The 24,727-nt window shown below is 38.7% G+C and overlaps 1 protein-coding gene across 5 annotated transcripts in view; it reads left to right on the plus strand.

The window, feature by feature from the left end:
• The window catches only part of SPTA1 (spectrin alpha, erythrocytic 1), a 66,169-nt gene that overhangs the window by 40,892 nt on the left and 550 nt on the right, over positions 1–24,727 (plus strand). Inside the window, exons 27-50 of one of the 5 annotated variants that reach the window (XM_029229192.1) lie at positions 838–937; positions 1,052–1,249; positions 2,119–2,262; positions 2,796–2,899; positions 3,353–3,515; positions 3,778–3,909; positions 4,423–4,560; positions 4,746–4,850; positions 5,906–6,114; positions 7,293–7,413; positions 8,015–8,136; positions 8,632–8,764; positions 9,276–9,383; positions 10,149–10,311; positions 10,916–10,992; positions 13,567–13,776; positions 16,396–16,692; positions 17,520–17,632; positions 18,787–18,804; positions 19,273–19,324; positions 21,721–21,908; positions 22,793–22,846; positions 23,233–23,379; positions 24,162–24,306. In XM_029229192.1, the coding sequence (XP_029085025.1) occupies positions 838–937; positions 1,052–1,249; positions 2,119–2,262; positions 2,796–2,899; positions 3,353–3,515; positions 3,778–3,909; positions 4,423–4,560; positions 4,746–4,850; positions 5,906–6,114; positions 7,293–7,413; positions 8,015–8,136; positions 8,632–8,764; positions 9,276–9,383; positions 10,149–10,311; positions 10,916–10,992; positions 13,567–13,776; positions 16,396–16,692; positions 17,520–17,632; positions 18,787–18,804; positions 19,273–19,324; positions 21,721–21,908; positions 22,793–22,846; positions 23,233–23,379; positions 24,162–24,306 (3,241 nt within the window). Of the gene's footprint in view, positions 1–837; positions 938–1,051; positions 1,250–2,118; positions 2,263–2,795; positions 2,900–3,352; positions 3,516–3,777; positions 3,910–4,422; positions 4,561–4,745; positions 4,851–5,905; positions 6,115–7,292; positions 7,414–8,014; positions 8,137–8,631; positions 8,765–9,275; positions 9,384–10,138; positions 10,312–10,915; positions 10,993–13,566; positions 13,777–16,395; positions 16,693–17,519; positions 17,636–18,758; positions 18,805–19,272; positions 19,325–21,720; positions 21,909–22,792; positions 22,847–23,232; positions 23,380–24,161; positions 24,307–24,727 lie in introns of all 5 variants that reach the window. The other 4 variants (XM_029229194.1, XM_029229189.1, XM_029229190.1 and 1 more) reach the window with 4 other exon arrangements.

Here is a 24,727-nt window from a genome sequence, read left to right on the forward strand (position 1 = left end):
TTTGGTGCGTAGTAAACACCCAATAAAACTTAATTGTTTAAATAGTGAATAAATAAGTTTACAAAAGAAGAGACCATTCTGCCCTAAAGCTACTGATTCCTATTTAGCAAACAAGAGCAAGGGCATTCTTCATGAGATGCTTAAACTGACCATCATATATAATTTTTTAAGTCAGTGCATTATTATTTGACATTTACCATCTGGAGCAGATGGACTTGAGCTCTCCTTGCCTAATTTCTTGACTGCTGAAAGAGTGGGAAATGGCCCTGATTTAGTCAATAGCACAGGAGTAGGGGGTGGGGGTGCTATGTGTGTGTATGTGTTGGACAGAATCATGTACTGGATTCTATTGGGAATAAAAGTAAGAGGAAAGACATGCCTTCCCTGAGATTCTATACTAAAATAGATATTTAAACCCAAGATCTATGCACTTTAAAGGAACAGGACTTGTTAGGAGTAATGGAATATGTACCAGTCCAGGATTCCAGTGTCTGGGTTCTACTCCAGATGTCTGCTTTTAGTTTTAGCACATGGACAAATTGCTTACATTCTCTAGGCCAACTTCTGCATCTCCAAAATGGAAAGAAAAGAATTCCCAGAATTCTACACAAAATTATTGCAAGAATCAAAAGAGATAATAAGTGAAGAAAATTTCAAAGGCAAGGGAATGCTATTATTAAGTTATAAAGCGAAAACAGCAAGTCTAAAATTTGTGAAGTATATAAACCTGATAGAAAATACTGATATGGAAATGTTTTCTAGAGGAGAAAAAGCCCAAGGACGGACAGTTCTATAGCAAGTTACAAGGTTCTCTTGTCAATATGTCTCTTTCTCTAGGGACCAACAGAATTGGCTCAGTGGCATTGGTGGCATGGTATCATCCCAGGAGCTAGCTGAGGATTTAACTGGCACAGAGATCATGATAGAGCGACACCAGGTATGGTTACAAAAGCCGTAGTCCCTGATCACATGACCTCACAACCTTCCCTCATTTTACAACTTTGGTGGGATGTCACTGGCCTCACCAGTCTCTGCCCCCTTTTCGCCACAGGAGCATCTTGCTGAAATGGAGGCCGAGGCTCCCACCTTCCAAGCCTTAGAAGACTTCGGCACAGATCTTATAAGCAGTGGGCACCGTGCCAGCCCTAAAATTGAAGAAGAACTTCAAGCTGTCAAACTAGAGAGAGATGAGTTGGAGAAAGCTTGGGAACGACGCAAGAAGATGCTAGATCAGTGTCTTGAATTGCAGGTACTGCAAATTCCCAATCATTAGGCAGGATTAGCTGCACTCTGTTTCATCTATGCAATTTTATGTGGTTAATACAGGTGTTTATTTCACTGGACTTCCATGGTGAAAGCATAAGGGCATCTCTTGATTATTTGACATTGTATTTCCTGCTCTGTAGACTGTTCATTGTGGTGTTCTTTACTCCTTATTCCTGTTAAAAAAGGCAAACAAAATAGGGGTCAGTCCCAGGGCATGGGGGCATAAAATTGGGTGATTATACTTTATTGATTGATTGAGGGTTTGATTGATTTTGTTTTATTGAGAACCTACTGTGTGCAGGGCCCTGGGAACACAAAGATTAGTAAGATAGTGTCCCTTTCCTAAAAGTAATGAAATTAGACATGTAGGCAGATCATTCTCATACAGTAAGATAATTACTGATAAAATGTATGAGTGTTTTGAGATTATGGCAGATGGAGTGATTAACGCTTTTGAGGGAAGGGAGTGAGAGTGTCACAGGTTACCCTGAAAAATAGTGTTTACCAGAGTCTTAAAGAAATAACCAGCCAGTATTTATGTATAGGATATGGGAAATAGTGAGAGTATTTCCTATACTCCAAGGATGGAGTATAGCTTATATGAGATATATAGAGATATATAGCTCATATATACTTATATGAGAGTATAGCTTATATGAGAACATAAAACATGTTTTCAGGGAAGAGTAAAAGGTCCAGTATATCTAAGATTTATGGTATAAATGTTTCTTGGAAGAATATTGGCACACCTTACAGGGTCCCTTATATCAATATCACAGGAGACTGGGGAGATAATTTCCTCTGTCCACCTGGAATGAATATATCATATACATTCAACTTTATTCCCCATAGTTTTTCCGAGGGAACTGTGATCAGGCTGAGAGCTGGATGGTGGTACGTGAGAATTACCTAAGGTCAGATGATAAGGGTTCCTTAGACAGTCTGGAGGCCTTGATGAAGAAACGTGACGATTTGGACAAAGCAATCACTGCCCAGGTAATAACAACTAACATAAGAACTCCAATAATAGCTAAGAGTAATAATAACAGAAATTCTACACGTTTGTGGTTTATACTTATTTTAATTCCCATTTGATTCTTAGAGAAAACTCTGAAGTAGGCAGGGCACATGGTGGCTTAGTCTTAGCCAAGTAGCATGGGACACTGGACTTTTTACTTTAAATCCAGCTTTTTAAAACTTGACTTTTAAAATTGGAAGCTATTTTATATACTGCCTAACATCCCATCCAATGTGGGAATCATCTTCTACAATGGCCATGGGAAGTGTCTCTTCTATAGGGAACTCAGCACCATACTGAGATGGGAAGTAGCTCATTTCAGTATCATTATTGTTTCTCCTCTTGTTGAGTTAAAACCCACCTCCCCATAAGGCATTTACCTTTTGGCCTTGGTTTTGTTTCCCTTTGTGAAGCCACAAAGATATCACCGACCTTTTCTAGGAGGGAGTCTGGGATTGCATGAAGGGCCTAATTTCCGTGCATCTGGGCTTTTTCTCTTTCTTTTATCTAGGAAAAGAAGATCACTGAACTAGAACTTTTTGCTGAGCAGCTCATAGCTGATGACCACTATGCCCAGGAAGAGATTGCTGCTCGGCGCCAACGGGTACTAGACAGGTCAGGCCCGAGCAATTGTTTTGTGAGTTATAGGTAGATGTAGCAAAGTGGCCTCTTTGTTAACATTGAGGATGGTAGTAACACTGAGTTCTCATTTCTAAATGCCTAAAACTATCTTGAAAATTTGGGAAATGTTCTGATCTAGACTCATAAAATGAAAGACTTGGAAGTTACCTTAGGAATTACCTGACTTAATCACTTTATTTTATATCTGAAAATAATGAGACTGTGTTATATATAACATATGAATATATAATAATATATAATATAATATGTAATACATAAGGAAATATATGAATAAGTAATATATAACTATGTTTATATATATGACATATAAATATATAAATAATGAGAGGAGAAAGGGCAGGTAAGCAAATAAGAAGATTCATGAATATGGCATCAAAGCTTGGTGGAAGAGTAGAGGACAGAGAGTAATCTAGCCCCGACTTCCAGATGGAAGGCTCTCAAAGAACAGCTGATTGCTGAGCGAACGAAACTTGGAGACTATGCTGACCTAAAACAATTCTACCATGACCTCAAGGACCAAGAAGAATGGATCAATGAGATGCTGCCCATAGCCTGTGATGAATCTTACAAAGACCCCACCAACATTCAGGCAAGTTCAAGATAAGAATCTTGGAAAACTTCAACATACTCAGATTGTTAGATGAATGGTCACCTTGTGATACTGAACCCTTCCTTACTGTTCAGAGCACTGTCACTGCCTTCAGGGACTTCTGAGTCTAATGTGGAGTGAGTTCTTCAGAAGTTATCATCACCTTGGTTATGATAGAAATGTTAACTCTTCCTTTTAAACAGAATTTATCTCATCTTGCTTCCTAAATTAGGTGGTAATTTAGTTTCTGCTTTCCCTTCAGAGAAAATATCTGAAGCACAAGACCTTTGAAAATGAGGTCTATGGCCGAGCTGAACAGGTGAAAGGAGTCATCACCTTGGGGAACACTCTGATTGAGAGGAGGGCATGTGATGGCAATGAAGAGACCATGAAGGTAGGTTCTGCTCACAATGGGTTTTGGGCTACAAAGGCACACAAAGAGAAATCTTTTATACTCTTTCAATGTTTTCATGTGTAGGGATATGGAATATGTTTCATAGTTAATTGTCTTCCCTTTGATTTTTGCACAAAGGAGGAGGAAAATAGTGATGCTCAGACCTTATCACTCCCATCATACTCAGTACCTTGACCTCCAAGAAAGCTTTAGACTTAATTCCTATGTGTTATCATGCTTGCCTTATATTTTCTATCCCTACTACCAAGAGCTTTGATATTTAGGCATCAGCCTCCGTAATCAGCCCATGACCCTTTATCCAAAATTTCTTCTAACACCTCCCGCTGCTTTCTCAGATTTAAACCAGCATAACTGATTTAAAATATCAATATATAAGATTCCAGTACTGGAAGATTTTGACTAGACCCTAACTCCAGAGCCTCCCTACGTTATCCTTTCAAGTTGTCACAGGACCCTAGACACCATAATGACCACTCAATTTTGGGAGGCTAGGGTCAAGTAGAAGAGTTGGAGAAAAACTGGGACTACTTGTTTGAGAGAACAATTGACAAAGGACAGAAGCTCAACGAAGCTAGTCGCCAGCAGAGGTTCAACACAGGCATCCGGGACTTTGAGTTCTGGCTCTCAGAGGTAATTATACCTGGAAATGATGTGGGCATGGGATCTTAATAAATACTTGTCAGATAAACAGACTTTTGCATGAACAATTTCCTTGACTCTTCTTGGGAAAAGTTGGGGGATGTATTTGCTAATCTTGGTCTCCTTAAAGACAGCTTGCGTCTGACAGCTTTATTTGTTTATCCTTCCATTCCCAGGCAGAGACACTGCTGTCCATGAAAGATCACGCCAGGGATTTGGCTTCAGCAGGAAACTTGCTAAAGAAGCATCAGCTATTGGAAACAGAGATGTTGGCCCGAAAGGTTAAGTAGTGTTGGAATCCCACTCCTCTGGCCAGAATGGAAATGTTTGTGACATTTCTCTCTCCTGTCTTAGGAGTCCATTTGAGAACATAGGCTTACAAAACTGAACTTAGTGTTCTCATCCATCAGTCATTATAATCAGGTCAAGTCCATGGGCTTCAGAGCCATTAACCTATTTTCATTAAATTATATTGAATAGATTCTAAGACTCCAAGAAGTAGATCCTAAAAATGATCTTGTTTACTTTTTAATGACCTATGTATATAAACTCACTCTCTTCCAAAGCTGAATATCTGATCTGGTCTTTGAGAGAAAATAGAATTTTATTTTACAGAACAACTGAAAAAAAAAAATAGGGGACACATGCTGTGGAGTTGAACTATAAATACACTCTGAAAATTCTATGGAGCATTCCAGTTGTATCCTAATATCAAGCATAGATGTGTCCTGAGAGCTGTAATAAACATTCAGACAGGTGTTCATTTCACACTGTAGCATTTTATATTATCGGTTTTATTGGGTAACACAGATACCCACAGAAAGGGCAAGAAGTCAAAGGCTTTCTAAGTTCAGTTTCAGGACTTGATGATATTCCCTGTGACATCACTAGGCGGCAGACTTAGAATGCAAAGAGACACAGAAGAAGGCTGTGCTCTGGGTGGGACCAGCCTAAGAATATTACCAATAGAGTAGCTTCTTCTTGAATATTTCAATCCATCAATCTGTGTCATATTCTGCACTGTGAAAAGATAGTTCTGCGGAGACACAGCATTGTTCACCAAGGTCTTATTTTCCATATGGGGAGGAGGAAGAAAATACAGGGGAAAACATCAGAAGGCCAAATGTATAGTTCGAATAATGTAGCCATGCTATCCGTTATTGCCTCTGGTCTTGCCCTCATCCAATCTGAGTTAAAAGAGTGTAAGGTCAAATTCATTATCTTCAAAAATGATCTATTTGACCCAGTCTTTGAACTTGAACTAGTGGTGGTTAAAGTCCAGGGTCTACTTAATACCTATACTATACTATTCACTGAGGACACTTGGGCTTTCTAGGATGCACTCAAGGACCTGAATACCTTGGCTGCAGATCTGATCTCCAGCGGGACTTTCAATACTGACCAGATTGTGGAGAAAAGGGATAATGTCAACGAGCGCTTCCTGAATGTCCAGAAATTGGCAGCTGAACACCATGAGAAACTGAAAGAGGCCTATGCCTTGTTCCAGTTCTTCCAGGACCTAGACAATGAGGAATTCTGGATAGAGTATGTACTGCCAGCTCACATTGCATGGCTAGTCCAAGAAAATAGATAACCCACCAAACATGTTCTTATTTGATGCTGAAATGAAATACATAGTTGCTTCTTGCAGTTCGCATTATTTCTTAATCATGTCTGCCTTAGCCTGAAATGAACATTGGTTTTATTTTTCCCAATTTTTTTCACTGTACGCAGGCAGAGGGAGACAGGCATGGAGGGAGTGGGGAGCAGTTCATATACATTCTGGGAGGAAAATTAAGAAACTGTGTATATATTTTTTTGGAAAGAATGTGTAATGCTCATTCTGAATGAGACAGCTGAGCATTTACAACTTACCGGACTGATGAGATCTTTGTCGTGGTTCTTTCTGTATCTTGTGTATCTATTGTAATATGCCACTGAACTTGACACTGGCATAAAATGTTACATAGTACCTGCTATGGTATTATTGCTAATTCTACTTTTGTTATAAAAAATGTGATTGGAAAATCTTAGAAATTAAATTATTTGCCCTACTTCCACCCTGCCTCATCATGCTCCTCTTCTACAAACCTGCTGATTCTTACTTGTAATCAATGAATTAGAGGAAAAAAATGTGCATAGGGCAACTAGTAGGATATTTTTGAACCTTTTTAGAAATAGTAAGATGATATAATCTTGTCTACGATGTCTTTTACCGTGCTTCATGGTGATATACAAACATTTTACGCTCAGAACCTATCCAATGGCCATGATTCCTATAATGTCCCTCTTTATACCTATTTTACCTAGTTACTGATACTAATAGACAAAAATGACAAAAGTCATATATGCATATATGTTTGTATGTGTATATATGTAGGTGTGTGTGTCTCTAATTTTCACATTTTTTGAAAGAGAAACATTACTGTAAGTTCTTGAGCAAAGTGGAGAATATACACACATAGGCAAAGGAAGTAATGGGAAGGCTGTTATGGCTATGCATATGGTAGAGATCAGTATGTTATTTTAACTTGTATTGCCATCAGTCAGATATTTTGCTGAAAGCCTCTGCCTCTAATTAACTTTGTGATTAATGACACCACCGTGTTCCAGAATTTACCCCCACCCCACCCCCAGCCAAACACACACTCTTAGAAAACCTTCATTTTAGGATGACCTCAGATGTCTAAAGTCTACATCTTTTGTTTTTTCCTTGGTCTTAGGGAGAAGTTGGTACGAGTGCGATCCCAGGATTATGGGAGGGATCTGCAGGGGGTTCAGAACTTACTGAAGAAGCACAAACGCCTAGAAGGGGAGTTGGTGGCACATGAACCCATCATCCAGGTAGGAATATGAAACCTGAAAAGACTGGGATAATCTAATAGTAGTCCATGTTATGGATAAACGGGTTGAGGCTACAAAACGTGAAGGTGGCATGCCAAGGTCACATAGAGAGTTAGTCGTAGAGTTCACAAGTGTTCTCCTCCACACTTTGACTCCTATGAATAGAAGAATCTGCATGGAAACTCATGCTCTTCTATGGAAGGAGCACTTTTAGTCCAGGGCACAATTGCTGACGATTAGGTTACAGTTTGGGACATCTGGAAAATCTGTACCTGAGCTGAGCCGTATGGAAAGAGGGCAGCCCTGAGTCTTGGCTTGGCAACAGGGTCACCCTGTGACCACGAATAATGCATAAAGCAGATCCTGGAAAGTAGCCTCATGCAAACGTCAAGGTATTTGTTCGAATACTTGGCGACGTTTAGCTTGCTGGATCTTACTGCAGCTTTCTTCATTCTCCCAGGATTGTCAGGACCACCTCGAGTACCTCCAGTTTGTAAAAGAGCCAGAGGGTGTGAAGGGCTAGACACTTTTTGCCAGGAAACTGTGGATAAATGGGGAGAGGTTGCGGGGTAATGTGACATGGAGGGGGTGTGTTCTTCAGAATGTGCTGGATATGGCGGAGAGGCTGGGAGACAAGGCTGCCGTGGGGCGAGAGGAGATCCAGGAGAGGCTGGATCAGTTTGTTCAACACTGGGACCAGCTCAAAGAGTTGACCAAGGCTCGGTGAGTTGGGGCTATGAGGCCCAATTCTCTTCTTGGATTGCAGGTATTCGGTTGGTATAGAGAAGATATTTAAGTGCTTGCTCAGCATTTCTCCCCAGCTACCAATCTCTGTCTAATTTCTAAGTGCCTGCTCAAATGCCAAGTCTTCCATGAAGCTTTCCCCATGTACCCCAGGCAGAAATGACACTGCCTCTGTGTTCTGAATATACCTCTACTCTTGTGCTTACTTGCAGCTGCTGTCTTTTATCATTGTTGCCCTACACGTGTTATCCTTCATACCACGTTATCCCCCACATCCCCGTTGTACTTTATACATCTCTCCAGTTTTAACATTACATGCAGTGCTTAGTAATAAAAGAATGAAGGGATATTTTTCTCCCTTATAACCATATAGTCCTATAGCCAATTAAAATCTTACAAGATAGTTCCACTCTGCTACATTCCCACTGCTTACTAGTTTTTTCTTATCTATTGGGGTTTACTTTCCTCTTACAGAGGGATTCGGTTGGGAGAGTCCCTAGAATACTTGGAATTCATGGAGAATGCTGAGGAGGAGGAAGCTTGGATCAGTGAAAAGGAAGCTATGGTTACCCAAGGGGATTCTGGAGACACTTTGGCTGCTACTCAGGTGAGTAACAGGCTGAATGGATCAATTTTCTTCTCTTTGAATCTTTTCTTAAGTAGTCAACATTTTCATCTGTAAAATTAGAATCTTTCTTCTGGTGGAAGAAGAAAACTTTCAGGTCAGTTCTTAGTATACGATGTTCTTGATACTTAATATTTTTCCACTAGATGGAATGTTTCCTAGAATTACGTAAATTTCAGTGTGGGGAAATCCTTATGTACTACCTTGATCAACACTCATTCCCAAATCCAGAAAAGTCTAAGGTCACATGGTAAGTTAGAAGCAATGTCACTTGTATTCCTTTGGCTCTTTTTCTGGTAAGATTGTCTTTCTGGCAAGTGAAGAGTTTGGGGAGAGGAATTTAGTGGAGCTATGCAGGAGTAAGGGGACACTCATCTAGTCTGCCAATTTAGTTGAATCATCCCTGGTGAATGGCATCAAAAGGAATCAGAATGTAAGTGGGATAGATTGTCTAGTCTTGGAAGTTTTGATTCTCACTGACTCATTTACACAGAGCTTGCTAAAGAAACTCGAAGCTTTGGAGAATGACTTCGCTGTCCATGAGATCCGAGTGCAAAATGTGTGTGCTCAAGGAGAAGACATCCTGAGCAAGGTGAGCTGCGCTAGGGGTTCCGGGTCAAAAAAGGATTTTCAAAAAGGGATTGGCCCAAATGTAGACTCATGAGCAGTGCTAAAATCATACATAGACCATTGATAATCTCTTCTAAGCTGGCTTTTTGTTATTGTTGTTATTGTTTTAGTAAATAATTTTTTATTCAATTTCTGTTTTCTGGAAGTTTTTTTTTTTCAAGTTCTTATAGGTACACTTTTTAGATTTTTAAAAAAATCATTTGTTGACACTCTTACTCTTGTCCTCTGCAGAATACGGCCTTTAAAAATATATTATACGTGACTTGCTTTGGTCATAGAGTATTTTAAGAATGTGAAGAAATTTCTTTGCATGCCTCTAGAGATGAGGACCCCACTGAAACCTCTTTGTAATTTGAGAACCATTGTTTTGTTTAACTGCGTGTTTTAACAGAGGCTCAGTGATCTAAATGCTGAATCCTAAAGAATACAAAAGAATCCTAAACAGAGATGACTCTGTACGTTTGAGATGCTTATGCCAACTAAAAAGATCACACTTATATGGACAAACATGAGAAGATTGTCCAAATGCTGGGGTAGAAATAATCATCTGGGTGGCATAGATATTATTCTATTATAGGTGAATAATAGAATAATTTCACTAGACCTAGAAGAGAGTAGCTATATATTTGGAATGGGAGAGATGAAAGCTTTTTAATAGTACTAAAGAATTCACATTTCTGGCCCTGGACACTCATCAGTATATCTGTCTCTCCTCCTTTCGGCCTTGGTGTTACAGGAGGAAAGTCAGCATAAAGAGAAGATTTCTACCAAGATAGAGGCTCTAAAAGAAAAGACCCCTTCTCTGGCCAAGGCAATGGCTGCTTGGAAGTTACAACTGGAAGATGATTATGACTTTCAGCAGTTCAACTGGAAGGCTGATGTGGTTGAGGCCTGGATAGGTATGATGTGTGAGGGCCAGGGTCTTAGGTTTGAGAAACGCCGATAATTCCATTTATAGAATGGATCCTGGGGCTCTGTTGCTTACCATGGGAATAAAGATGCTCCCTTCATTACTCACTCCTATCCCGTCTGGACACGATTACAATTACATTCACACATGGGCAAGCACACACATGCCCACACACACACAAACACACAGAGACACATGCTGAGGGGATAACTAAGTACTATAATTCCAGAGAACATCTTTTTTTGGAAACTGGTGATTTCACATGTGATATTCAGCAAGATAGGGCCATGGCAAAACATTCTAGGCAATAAACTGTGTGTTTGACTTACTTATAATTTATCTCTAGTCTGCAGTTTTCCTTATGAAACATTCAAAAGTCCTCTTGGCTCCAGCTCTGTTTCAGTCAGCTTTATCCTGCATAAGTCTAGAAAAACAATTTACTGGACCCTACACCCCCCATATTCTAATGAATCATCTAATTTGAGAGTCAGGAGGCTGTCTTGTGGCCTATAGTAAATATTCCTTTTCTCCTTACCACGGCTGATACAAGACCAACTCTATTTTCCTTCTTATTAATTATCTTTGCTCTTCAGCTGAGAAAGAAACAAGCCTGAAGACCAACGGCAACGGTGCAGACCTCGCTGCCTTCCTCACTCTCCTGGCAAAGCAGGTGAGAGCAGGGTTGCCTTGTTGATAGATGCCCGTGAAGTCCAAGACCCATATCACACAGAAGCTTCACACAGGATTATTTCATTCCTAAATTTGTGGTTTTATTGTCTGTAGGACCTGTAATATTGTTCCCCTTTCCTTCATGATAGAGATAATTTGCTAGTTTTCTCTCCCTCATCAGTCTTGCCAGTAGGTGTTCATTTTTATTAGAGAACCAATTTTTGGCTATATAATTTTTCTCTGTTGTATCTTTGTACTATATTCCATTAATATCTTTTTATATCTTTATTATTTTTTAACTTCCTTTGATATTACTTGATTTTTTAAAATTAAAAAAAATTTTTATTCACTCTTTTGGTGAATAGTCTTTGTACAATTGAAAAGAATGTGTATTTTGCAATAATTTATATTACCTATCAGATTTTGTTACTTATGTTATTTAAATATTTTATTTTATACATTTTATTTTTATATATTTTAAAGCTAGGTTAAAAGTTGTGTTGACATTTAGAATTATGAAATAATCTTGATGAATTGATTCTTTTAATTATGAAAAGTTTCTCTTTCTCTCCAATAACACGTTTGTTTTTAACACTTCTTAAATTTTTTTTCATATATTAGTATACGATACCAATTTTCTTTTGTTTACTCTTTGCAATGTATATCTATTTCCAACCCTTTAAAAAATATTTCTATGCCTTTATATTTTTTGTTTTTGACTTGGTACATTTATAAATTGCAAAATGGTTACCACTGTAGCATTAGCTAATACCTCCATCCTGTGACATAATTACCATTTCTTTCTTAAGGTGAGAACATTTAAGATCTACTCTCTTAACAACTTTAAAGTACATAATACAGAAATATTAGCTATAATCACCATGCTGTGCATTAGCTCTCCAGCACTTGTTAATCTTATAAATGGAAGTGTGTTCCCTTTGACCAATTTCTCCCCATTTCCTTCACCTCCCAGCCCCTGGCAACCACCAATGTACTCTAAGTTTGGCTGTTTCTCTAAGTTTGGCTTTTTTAGATTCCACATGTAAGTAACATGCAGTATTTGTCTTTCTCTCTGACACATTTCACTTAGCATAATGCCCTCAAGTTTCATCCAAGTTGTTGCAAACAGCAAGATTTCCTTCTTCCTCCTGACTGAATAATATTCCTAATGTGTATATCACATATCTTCTTTATCTATTGTTCTGTTGACAGGCACTTAGTTTGCTTCTGTATCTTGGTTACTGTGAATAATGTTGCAATGAACATAGAAGTGCAGAGTGTCTGTAAGTCTTAGATGTGTCTTTTATAAATATAATATAGATGAGAATTGATTTATTATCTATTGATGATTTTAATGGAGTAGTGAATCCATTTACATTTAAAGTAATTAATTCATGAGTTTTATTTAAAGCTATAATTTAACACCTCCCCTACCCTATCCCCTATCTAACCCCACTTTTTCCAGTAATGATTCAAGATGTGATTTCAGTTTTCCTGAGGACTAGCCTTTTTCAGTTTGCTCTTAAACCTAGGGACTTTAGAGGTTTCAACTAAACCTCTTTCACTGCTCCTACTTGATGTGTCCTAATCACAGCACTGTGTGACTGCAGAAAATTCTTAGATTTTAGATTCTTTAGACTTTAGATTCTTTAGATTTTACATTCTTAGCTACTGTTTTCTGCTTGACTTCTAGGACTTGTGTTTAGGAATCTATAAATACCCTGATGGGGACATACAGGGAGATTATTGAGCCTCCTTTTCTGCAACTCCCTTTTCATGATTTCCTCAGACCGTGGATGCCCCAGTTTCCCAGAACTCCAATTTTTGTCCCTTTAGTTCCATGAGATGATCAAAAGATCTGAGCATCTGCTTCCTCCACTACCTCACCCCTGTACAGCTTATACTTCAAAGGGGAAAGTGACAGAGAGTATTACTCTTAGTTTGCTACTATTTCCTTCTCCCTGGAATTTTGATCCCTCAAGTTATAGCTGCCTGAGTTACATTCTGATCCCTTTCAAACAGCTGATTTTTTGTACTTTTATCCAGCATTAAAAGTTGTTCTCAAAGGGAGAATTGGTCAAATACCACCCTGTTAAAGCTGGAAGTGGAACATCCTGAATTTTGTGATTCTGATATCATTTGCATACACACATGCACACACACACCATCATTTGTATAACTGGCACCTGTATAAGGTCTTTTGTTAGTTTTCATACTCCCACAATTTCTAGTGCTAATTAGAATACAAAATCTAATAAGTGATATAAAAGAGTCTTAGAATATGAGCCTTAAGAAGAATTTAGTTTTGATTTGGAAAAATTTGGAATATCACATCATGCTCCAATACTCTCTCAATATTAATTTTGTACCTAATCTAAAATCCAATTTTAAAACACTGGAATTTAACTATAATTCCAATCCCAAATGTTTACAAAATCTCTAAGTCCTATTTCATTTTCCATGGGCATCACTCTAAACTCTTGTATAGGTCCAATCTGGTGGAACCCAGGTATGAATGACCCCTTGGAATCTGCATTATTTTTCTGTTCACAGCTCTTCTATGGGTCTTTCTCAGGACACACTGCATGCCAGTCTGCAGAGCTTCCAGCAAGAGAGACTGTCTGAGATAACTGACCTGAAGGACCACCTGGTGGCTGCTGAGCACAGCCAGACTGAAGCCATTAAAGAGCGCCATGCTGCCCTGCTGAGGCTCTGGGAACAGCTGCTGGAAGCTTCTGAAGCCCACAGACAGGAATTGCTGGCAAAACAGCTGCCCCTACAGAAGGTAAAAAAAAAAAAAATGATGAACCACCATCAGGCCTCGATTATCTGTACCTTAGCCATGAAATCCAGAAATAGATACTGGAAACCGTGTTTGAATACTATAGACATTTAAGTGAGTACATTGCAAAGAATCAGGAAGACATTCTTATGAGCAAGAAGTAATTCATTTTTTTAGATTGATAGGGAGTATTTTTTTGACTGATTTATCAGTTATCCATCTGACTTATGATGGAAACCAGGTACATATAATGGAAACAGGTAGGTGAGACAAGGGATAGAAGATCTTACTGTATGGAAGAACTAATACTGACATGTAGGAGTCAAGGTTGTCCTTGTCTTTTTTGCTAACTCAAATAAAAGGAATATTAGACAAGTATAACTTGTGTTCTCATCTTTTCTAGCTAGGGGACCTTGCATGTGTCACTTAACATTTCTGAACCTTGATTTCTCTATTTATAAAATAAGGTAATATCACCATCATATCTGTTTCTATGTTATTACTATTAAAAGAGATAACAGATCTGAAAATGCAATATAAACCACCATGTTCTATATGGATATAAGTTTTAAAATGTTCTTTCTAGTGGTGGCTGCTAAGGTATTGGATGTTGATGATAAAAATATTAATAGTAAAAGGAAGTCAAGATGGTCAGTGAAATTACTGAGTATTTCTAGACCATAAGAAGTATTGTACCTGGCAACAAGGTAAGGGAAGTATTGCACCTGGCAACAAGTTAAGGTAGGGAGTTACAGGAATCAGGAAACACACTAATACAAAATCAGACCCTTAATTAATTTCTACTCTATTGAAGGACATGGAACCTACAGAAATTAATCTTAAGTGAAAAGTTAAAGCAATTAATGGAAAACTGCATATCCATATCTATCTATATATATATATATACACACACACACACATATATGTACATACACACATTCTACATAAGAAGATACTTCACGTTCTAATTCTATTTTACTCAATTTTCAAACTGCAAAGAGTTTTATTTTATTTTATGATTTTAAAATCTTTGTAAAATATTCAGTTGATACATAATATTATGAAAATAGTATGACATTATTTATAGGTTTACATGTCCTTCTTGGGTAGAGGCAATATTAGTTTTCTCTGTGTTTGGTCTATTTTAGTGTATAGATTGCTGAAATGAATACAGAGAAGGTGTAATGGTGTAATACCTTTGCAGTCTCCTTCCATTTGGGTCAATTTTCTTCTCTTTAACCCCTATATTTGGAGATGAAAACTGATTTTCATATCTGTATAACATAACTCTCTTTGAAAGTACAATCTGCTGACCCAAAATATATGATGTATTTTATTTCAATTTTTGTTACATATTTATTTATTTATTTATTTTTGGCTGCGTTGGGTCTTCCTTGCTGCGCACGGGCTTTCTCTAGCTACGGCGAGTGGGGGCTACTCTTTGTTGCGGTGCACGGGTTTCTCATTGCGGTGGCTTCTCTTGCTGTGGAGCACGGGCTCTAGGTTCATGGGCTTCAGTAGTTGTGGCTCGCAGGCTCTAGAGTGCAGGCTCAGTATTTGTGGTGCACAGGCTAAGTTGCTCTGCAGCATGTGGGATCTTCCCGGACCGGGGCTCAAACCTGTGTCCCCTGCATTGACAGGGAGATTCTTAACCACCAAGCCAACAGGGAAGTCCCTATGTGATGTATTTTAAATCTAAAACTTTTCTATTACCTACTGTTTGGGAAAATCCATGCTATTTCTCTCATTTAGAAATTCAAAGTCATTCAGAGCATATGAATAACTCCAAAGAGTATTGCATGGATAAGGATACAGGTTAGAGGGTAGGAAATGGGTTTAAGCAGGGGATTCAGGCATGAGATGAGCCTTGAACAAGGTTCAGAAGGAAGGTAGGATGAGTACTCAGTATACGCAAACAGACATCAAAGAAGTGTGGTCTGCAGAAGATCAGAGGAGAGAAAGAAGAAATGCCTATGCCACAAATTGATATTTTTTATTCAATCAATTATCCATTCATTCATTTAACACTTATTTGTGCATGTTTACTATGTGCCAAGTAGACTTGGAACACAGACATCAGAACAAGAAATCATGAAATCTTATCATTGCAATCTACCCTTGCCACTTTTGGAATCTTATATCTAATATAATCCTAGAAGTCATCCAATTTCATTTGTAAGTGTTGGAAGAAAAACAGAAAATGCTAGGATCAGGGCTTGTACCTTGAATTTACATGTCCATCCATCTGATCACATGGTCTCCATTGGTTTTAGTTCTGCCCTCTTAGAGTGTTGGCCCTGAAAATATTTGAAGATAGTCATTTTTTTTTTTTTTTTTTTTTGCGGTACGCGGGCCTCTCACTGTTGTGGCCTCTACCACTGAGGAGCACAGGCTCCGGACGCGCAGGCTCAGCGACCATGGCTCACGAGCCCAGCCGCTCCGCGGCATGTGGGATCCTCCCGGACCGGGGCACGAACCCGTGTCCCCTGCATCGGCAGGCGGACTCTCAACCACTGCGCCACCAGGGAAGCCCCAATAGTCATTTTTCTTATCCTCAGTCTTCTTTTCTGCTGATGAGCTTTATCAGAAAAGATGGAGGTGTCTTTTTTTTTTCCTCTCTAGGCCGAGGATCTATTCATGGAATTTGCACACAAGGCTTCAGCTTTCAACAACTGGTGTGAGAATGCTGAGGAGGACCTGTCAGAGCCTGTGCGCTGTGTCTCACTGGATGCAATTCAGCGGCTGAAGAAGGACCATGAGGACTTCTTGGCCTCCTTGGCAAGGGCCCAAGGAGACTTCAACTATTTGCTAGAGCTAGACCAGCAGATTAAGGCCTTAAATGTGTCCTCTAGTCCCTATACGTGGTTAACAGTGGAGGTGCTAGAAAGGATCTGGAATCACCTATCTGACATCGTCAAGGTAGCTTGGGGCAAAGCAGAGAGTTCCTTTGGCTATAGTGAGCATGATCACTTGATATATTATCCAAGTTTGGGGACTTTTGAGAAAGAAAGGAGCACTATTAATAATTATATTGGGACAGCAGTCATGTACTGAGACAATCTAAGAAAAAATTTGGAAATATGTTCACAACAGGCATAGCCCTATGCCCTATAGGTTAGAGTCTCAAGCATCTGGGTGTTGAGTGGTGATTCAAGGAAGCAAGCACAAGCTCCAGGAGATGGCTCTAAAAATAGGTTATGAGAAGTTCATGAGGCTTGTATATATCTTTACAGTGTATACACTCCAAGGCATTCTCTATTTTATACACATCTCCAAAAGTGCCTTTTTAATGTGTTTGTGTTTAATTTTTGTCTGTATATAGTAATGCTCATTACTGAAGCTATGGAAAGTATTTTAAAAGTTTACAAAGAAAAATTTCACTATAAAATCACCAATTTCATTTGGCAACTCATTATCTTTTCCCTTAAAGCTACATTTATGTTCATTTAAATGAAATTTCAACTGGAAAAAAATTGAGTTGAAGAAAGGTTTGCCTTTGTTACTAGTTTATTTGTTACTGGGCTTGGTAACACCTGTAAGTACTTATGGGAAGTTGCATAAGCTTCTTTCACATTTCTGAGATGAGAAGAGATGGGCTGGAAGAAAAGTGAGCACACAGGCAATAGTATTGGAAGATAGGTGAGATTTGGAAGGGGGAAGATGTGCAGGTGAAACTCAGAAACAGTTATTTTATTCAAAGAAAGGCCTGCAATGTGCACATTACTATCTGTGATTTGGGGTTTTAGGAAAGGGAGCAGGAGCTGGAAAAGGAAGAGTCAAGACAGGTCAAGAACTTTGAGATGTGCCAAGAATTTGAACAGAATGCCAGTGCCTTCCTTGATTGGATCGTGCAGACCAGGTGTGCTGTGATACCCCCAAACTCATGATCCCTATACTATACTTTCCATTTACTATAGGGATGAAATACATAACTGAGGGAAGGAAGGGGAACTCTTACAGTATTTATGCTGTCCTAAAATCACCATATCCTGTCTGTGCTTTGTATTTGGAATCGACTGTACTCTAAATCAATCATTGCAAAATTGAGAACTGAGAATTTCATCTCGTTGCCCATTCTGTATTCTCTCCTTGATACTTTTTTTCCCTCTTGCCTATAATTACAGTCCAAAAATAGTAACAGTCCCTTATGTTTGCCTTCCCCTTTGTACTTTACAAAGTATTTCTATGATCCATTATCTCAACTTTCAGAGCAACCTTGAAAAGTGTACAGAGCTGATCCTATTACCACTGCTTCCAAATGTGGAAAGAAGTTCAGTAGATAAATTGACTTGATCAAGGTCACATATGTATTTATTGGCACAACCAGAGCAGAGTACACTGTGAATACTTCATAGGAAATTATTATGTTGCTTGACTACTAAAACAGTGAAGAGAATCAAGTGAGATAATATATGCTAATTGCTTTTATTAAATGCAAAATGTTCTATACATGAAAATAACATTTGTCACATCTTCTGGGGCAAATGGCCTGGAAAAGAGGAGACTTAGAGGGTATAATAAATGAGTAAATGGTCAAAGGTGGTAGACTATATTCAGCAGGTGGGTCAGCACTGTGGAGTTAAAGTGCTGTTTTAGGCAATCCATGCTACTGTTCCTATAAATCCATTGACAAGGATAAATCAGAAAATGAACAAAAAGAAATTCTGTATCATGGCTAAATAAAACATCTGACGGAAGGCAGAGGATATACAGCTCACCCTCCTCTGCCTCTGGTTTTGGTCCCTCCTGCCCTGGCAGCAGGTGCCCAACACTGAGCATATCACCTGACACCTGAGCCCTTCATCCTAAAGTAAAGAGATGCACAGAAGGCTCTGAGCTTCTCAGTGTGGGGGAATTTTGGGGACAGTGGCTGGAACAGGTTCATACTTTCTAGGTACAAAGAATTTAGAATGTATCATAAATCTGAAGAAAGAAGATCATTTAAGTAAACCATGTTAACATGTGATTTCACTTTTCTCTCTTCTGATTCCTGATCTGGACCTCCATATCCAGGGATTACTTTCTGGATGGGTCAGTATTTTATGTTATCATGTTTGTTTTGTTGTATCATTCTGAAAGATTAGTTAAGGAGGCCTTAGTACTAAAGCATCTTCATCCCATTGCAATCTGATGGTCCTTAAGTAAAATGTGGGGTAAGAAAGAGAAGCAAAGTGTATATCATTCTGGCCCTACACCCCACTAGGTGAAGTCTTGCCTACATTAGGTTAAGGGTATATTTGAGAATAATAACTAGGAGGGAAGTATGGAAGCTTTCTCGTAGGCAGAGAAGAACTGGGAGAGCCTTACTTTCCTTTTCATTTGTTGCCAATAAACAGAGAGGGTTTGGTCTTGTGAAAATTTGGCATTGTGAAAATTCATTTCAGAAAAGCTATATAACTTGGAAGAACTATAGAAGTGTAGGGGTTTTGAGTTGGTCTGTTTGTGTAAAATACTGACCTCTGATATTATAAGTAATGTATTCCTCTGGTTCTTAACTAGATCTTTGCTGAAAGAAACAGGAACTCTAGAATCCCAGCTGGAAGCAAATAAAGTAAGTAATGTTCATTCATTAGCTCTAAATATTGCTGGAATTACAAAGAGTGCAAGAAAAACTACTCAAAGGAAACTGGTGATTCTTTTAGGTAAGTCCCCTGGCCCAAAAGTGAAAAACCTAAGTCTCTGGTGTCAACCCTGCCAACAATTTGCATTCTAACCTTTGGCCACCACTTCATAGACATGGATGTCAGTTTGCTTAAATCTCAACTTCAATTTCTGTATCTATACAATGGAGTCAATAATAGCTACATTATAGACTTACTCTAATGATTAAGTAAGGGAACAAATGCAAAAGCTCCTGGCCTACAACTTGTAACATTGACAAATTTCTGTTATTATTTGATGTGGTAAGAAAATAAAATTGAATCTAGATTATCTCTTAATAATTGAGTGAAGCAGTGGGCTACACCTCCTAGAGAAATGGAAATAAAAACAAAAATAAACAAATGGGACCTAATGAAACTTAAAAGCTTTTGCACAACAAAGGAAACCATAAACAAGACGAAAAGACAACTCTCAGAATGGAGGGAAATATTTGCAAATGAAGCAACTGACAAAGGATTAATATCCAAAACATACAAGCAACTCATGCAGCTCAATATCAAAAAAACAAACAACCCAATCCAAAAATGGGCAGAAGACCTAAATAGACATTTCTCCAAAGAAGATATACAGATTGACAACAAACACATGAAAGAATGCTCAACATCATTAATCATTAGAGAAATGCAAATCAAAACTACAATGAGATATCATCTCACACCAGTCAGAATGGCCATCATCAAAAAATCTACAAACAAGAAATGCTGGAGAGGGTGTGGAGAAAAGGGGACCCTCTTGCACTGTTGGTGGGAATGTAAATTGATACAGCCACTATGGAAAACAGTATGGAGGTTCTTTAAAAAACTAAAAATAGAACTGCCATATGACCCAGCAATCCCACTACTGGGCATATACCCTGAGAAAACCATAATTCAAAGAGTCATGTACCAAAATGTTCATTGCAGCTTTATTTACAATAGCCAGGACATGGAAGCAACCTAAGTGTCCATCAACAGATGAATGGATATAGAAGATGTGGCACATATATACAATGGAATATTACTCAGCCATAAAGAGGAACGAAACTGAGTTTGTGTAGTGAGGTGGATGGACCTAGAGTCTGTCATACAGAGTGAAGTAAGTCAGAAAGAGGAAAACAAATACCATATGCTAACACATATATATGGAAACTAAAAAAGAAAGAAAGAAAGAAAATGGTCAGAAGAACCTAGGGGCAAGACGGGAATAAAGATGCAGACCTACTAGAGAATGGACTTGAGGATATGGGGAGGGTGAAGGGTAAGCTGGTACAAACTGAGAGAGTGGCATGGACATATATACACTACCAAATGCAAAATAGGTAGCTAGTGGGAAGCAGCCGCATGGCACAGGGATATTGGCTCAGTGCTTTGTGACCGCCAGGAGGGGTGGGATAGGGAGGGCGGGAGGGAGGGAGATGCAAGAGGGAAGAGATATGGGAACATATGTAAATGTATAACTGATTCACTTTGTTATAATGCAGAAACTGACACACCATTGTAAAGCAATTATACTCTAATAAAGATGTTTAAAAAAATAAAATAAAATGGCAAAAAAAAAACAGTTGGCTAGAACAGTGTTTTTAACCTTAACCTTATTTTCTTTCCCCCCACCACCAGAATAAAAATTTAACTAATTAAATCTAATTTATCCCTAATGAGAGAACTTAATGCTAAAAAGATGTTGTCAGACAGGATTGATTTTTGGAGGGCCACAAACCATTGTAATATCTAATATGTTTTCACAACTACCCCCCTCATCACAACAAATTCACTCCTCCCCTCTTTAGGAAAAGACATTCCCCTGTTCAGAAAACATGACCTAAATGTAGATGTTTGGCATATAATATGCCTGAATGACAGAAGAGTCTTGTGGAAGTCTGTCCAAGCCAATGAAGGAGACTGAAGTGTGGACACTGGGAAGTTTAAGTGGACCTCAGAGCTCAACCACAATCAATAGTGCAAATAATTCATGATGCAAATCACTGGGAGCATGGATCCTGGAAATCCTACCCTTCTTTATCTGCAGTATATAACTGTTGACACTTAGATTTATATATTACAGATTACCAGAATGATAGAAGTCATATCATTTAACCTTTCCACCACTTTATAAATGAGGAATACAAATATAAGTGAGGTGGTTTTCCTGAGTAGTTCATTTTTTACAGAGGACAGGAAATTTCCTGAAGATAATTGAAAAGGAGCAATGAAGGGAAGTCTAAACTTATTAGCTTCTTACCTTCTGTATCATCCCTAGGTTTGGATCTGGTACCCTGGGTGACTGCCTCTCTTCTTTGTCTTTTTCCAGAGGAAGCAGAAGGAGATCCAGGCAATGAAGCGTAAGCTGACCAAGATTGAGGACCTGGGGGAAAACTTAGAAGAGGCTCTGGTCCTGGACATTAAATACAGCACCATTGGGCTGGCTCAGCAGTGGGACCAGCTCTACCAGCTTGGGATGAGAAGGCAACACAGTCTGGAACAACAGATCCAAGCCAGGTATTGAGAACCCATGGCCAGGGCTGGGCAAGGGTGTGGGTGGTGTTAGGTATTAGAAACTTAGCTCCAAGAACTAAAGTTTGGGGTACTGTATACAGAAGTTGCTTCAGCGATAGTACACTATCCCCAGAACCGATATTCTCTCTCTTTACTGACCCACAGAATGACTATTTCTCTTTTTATAGGAGGCTATTATAAACTGGGACACAGTGCTCCCAAACCCCTGTGTCTACTCACCATCCATTTCTCTGAGTCTATTCACCATCTATGACCTCTTCAGAAAGCATTCCCTTTTGTAAAATTCCCACCGAAATGTCTAGAATGAAATAAATATTCAAAGTATAGAGCAGAAGAGAAAATTTTTTTTCTAAATAAATTAATTATATCAGAGCAGGCTTAGTTCTCCATAGCTTTTTTGGCAGCATTAGTTATCTGGATCAGAGATTGGCAAACTTTTTCTGCAAAGATCTTGATAATAAGTATCATACAATTTGTGAGACATATAGCCTCTGGTTTAACTACTCAACCCTGCTGCTGTGAAGAGAAAACATCTATTGATAATTCATAAATGAATGAGCATGGACATGTTCCAGTAAAATTTTATTTATGGACACTGAAATTTGAATTTCTCACAATTTTTAATGTTTAAGGAAACAGACTTCTTCTTTTGATTATTTTTAATCATGTAAAAACCATTCTCAGTTCATTGACTATACAAAAGTGAGTGACCGACTGGATTTGGCCCATGGACCATAGTTTGCCAACCCCTGAACTAGATCACTTGACTAGCATCATAGTCGCTAAAATTCCTCTCTTATTCTTATGGCATGTCTTTTTATATTTCTCTGTTTATTTCATAGGTTAATTTTTGTTTTTCCTTTCAGAGACATCACTGGCCTGAGTGAGGAGACACTACAGGAGTTTGAAACAGCCTTCAGGTGAGTATAACTTCATAGTTGATTGGTTCTTTGTTTTCCAGACAATCAGAATGAATTTCCAAGTAACTATTATTTTTTCCCTCAGTGTGATTTAGTAGGATCTTAAATGAAGATATAGATATGTTATTTAGCTTCAAGTCTTGGCTTTTAGTATGTCTATGGGCTTCCTTGATTTTAGGAAATACATTTATTTTATGTTCAACATTTTATTCATTTCCCTCCATCGATTATGTTTTAAAAAAAAAGTGTGGAAACACAGGCAAGCTCTCCACTCAACTGATAAACTTATGGAATGTTACTAAAGCCCCAACTAGTACAAAAATAACTATTCTTTTCTTTTTTAATCTGATTCCTATTGAACTTGATAAAATGTTTTTATTCTTTAGGCATTTTGATGAGAATTTGACAGGTCGCTTAAGTCACAAAGATTTCCGGTCCTGCCTGAGAGGGCTCAATTACTACTTGCCCATGGTGGAGGAAGGTGAACCTGAGCCCAAGTTTGAGAAATTCCTGGATGCTGTTGATCCAGGGAGGTAGGAGGAAAACCAAGGGCCAGACCGTAGCAGGGAATGAGGCTTGGTGGGGGGGTCAAGCACAGAAAGTAAAATGATCCATAAAATATGAAATTAATTCATCTTGAGAGTGGGAATATACAGACTACCATAAATGAATTGAGCAGCTTTTGGTGGCCTTTTAGGATTATCTCAGAAGTTCATGGCACTAACTCCAGCTCAGGCACCAGCTCTGCAATTTGTTCAATTCCTGGTTTATGTTTGATCTAGGAATTTCAGCTTGTTCTGAGAAAGGAACTTGAGAGAAGAATTCCTTCCCTTGTGTAAGATCTTAACGAGACATGGATTATTCAAAGGCCAGCTCCTGCGGATGGGGTTGTTGTGTGATTGTGAGGGTGGGACAGAGTCATAGAGGGATTACGTTACTATTAGAGACCAATTCTTTCTTATACCAAGGACCAAAAAAGATCAGAAATAGAGGTCTTCAACTCAACTTGAAGAGCTTGAGATACTTAGAGACTGGTGCTAGTGGAAAATCCCCAAATTCTACTTAGAGAGTCAGGCTGACTGACCCATGTGGAAACAGAGGCTAGAACTTAGGAAACTGTTTATTTGGCTGTAAGGGCGTGAGGATGTGGGTCAAATAGAGATCATAGCCCCATAGTCTCACAGAGCTGAGATGGGACAGACACTTGGAGAATCCAGCTTCTCTCTGTCTCTGAGACACTGAGTAGGATGAGAAAGGGATCTGCCTTCCTCTTTGTCTTGAGAGGGGACAATTCCTGATCTATTTCTCCCAACAGAAAGGGCTATATCTCACAAACCGACTATACCGACTTCCTGATCGTCAAGGAGTCAGAGAACATCAAGTCCAGCGATGAACTAGAGGATGCTTTCCAAGCCCTGGCAGAGGGCAAGGCCTATATTACCAAAGAGGACATGAAGCAGGTCAGATTCCAGTTTGCATCCACTCTCATTACACTCTCATCATAATCAACATTTTGCTCATCTCAGGCTTGGCTGCCTACTTACCATAGGCAACCACATTCCCCTCCCCCACGTTCTCTCAGATAGTGTTATGCACTGGATATCATTTGCTTTGATCACTCATGTTGCCTTGACACAACTCAAAAACCTACAGTCAACCTCTAACGACTATCAGTGTCAATCCCAAACATGCTACTTGGTTTTTAAGGCTATTTATTTATCCTGTTTATTTAATAAGCCAAATTTAGAGAATGGTGTAAATAGTGCAGTCAGAGTGAGATGGGACTCTTTGGATAAGAACTAAGTTGAAGAGATGAGTTGGTCTTATTCATTAGAAATTATAGATTTCTTTCTATAAGAAAAGCATGTGATAGGACCAGGA

This window comes from Monodon monoceros, unplaced genomic scaffold (genome assembly GCF_005190385.1).
Source record: "Monodon monoceros isolate NGI ecotype Baffin Bay Population unplaced genomic scaffold, NGI_Narwhal_1 Super_Scaffold_18, whole genome shotgun sequence".
NCBI lineage: Eukaryota > Metazoa > Chordata > Mammalia > Artiodactyla > Monodontidae > Monodon > Monodon monoceros.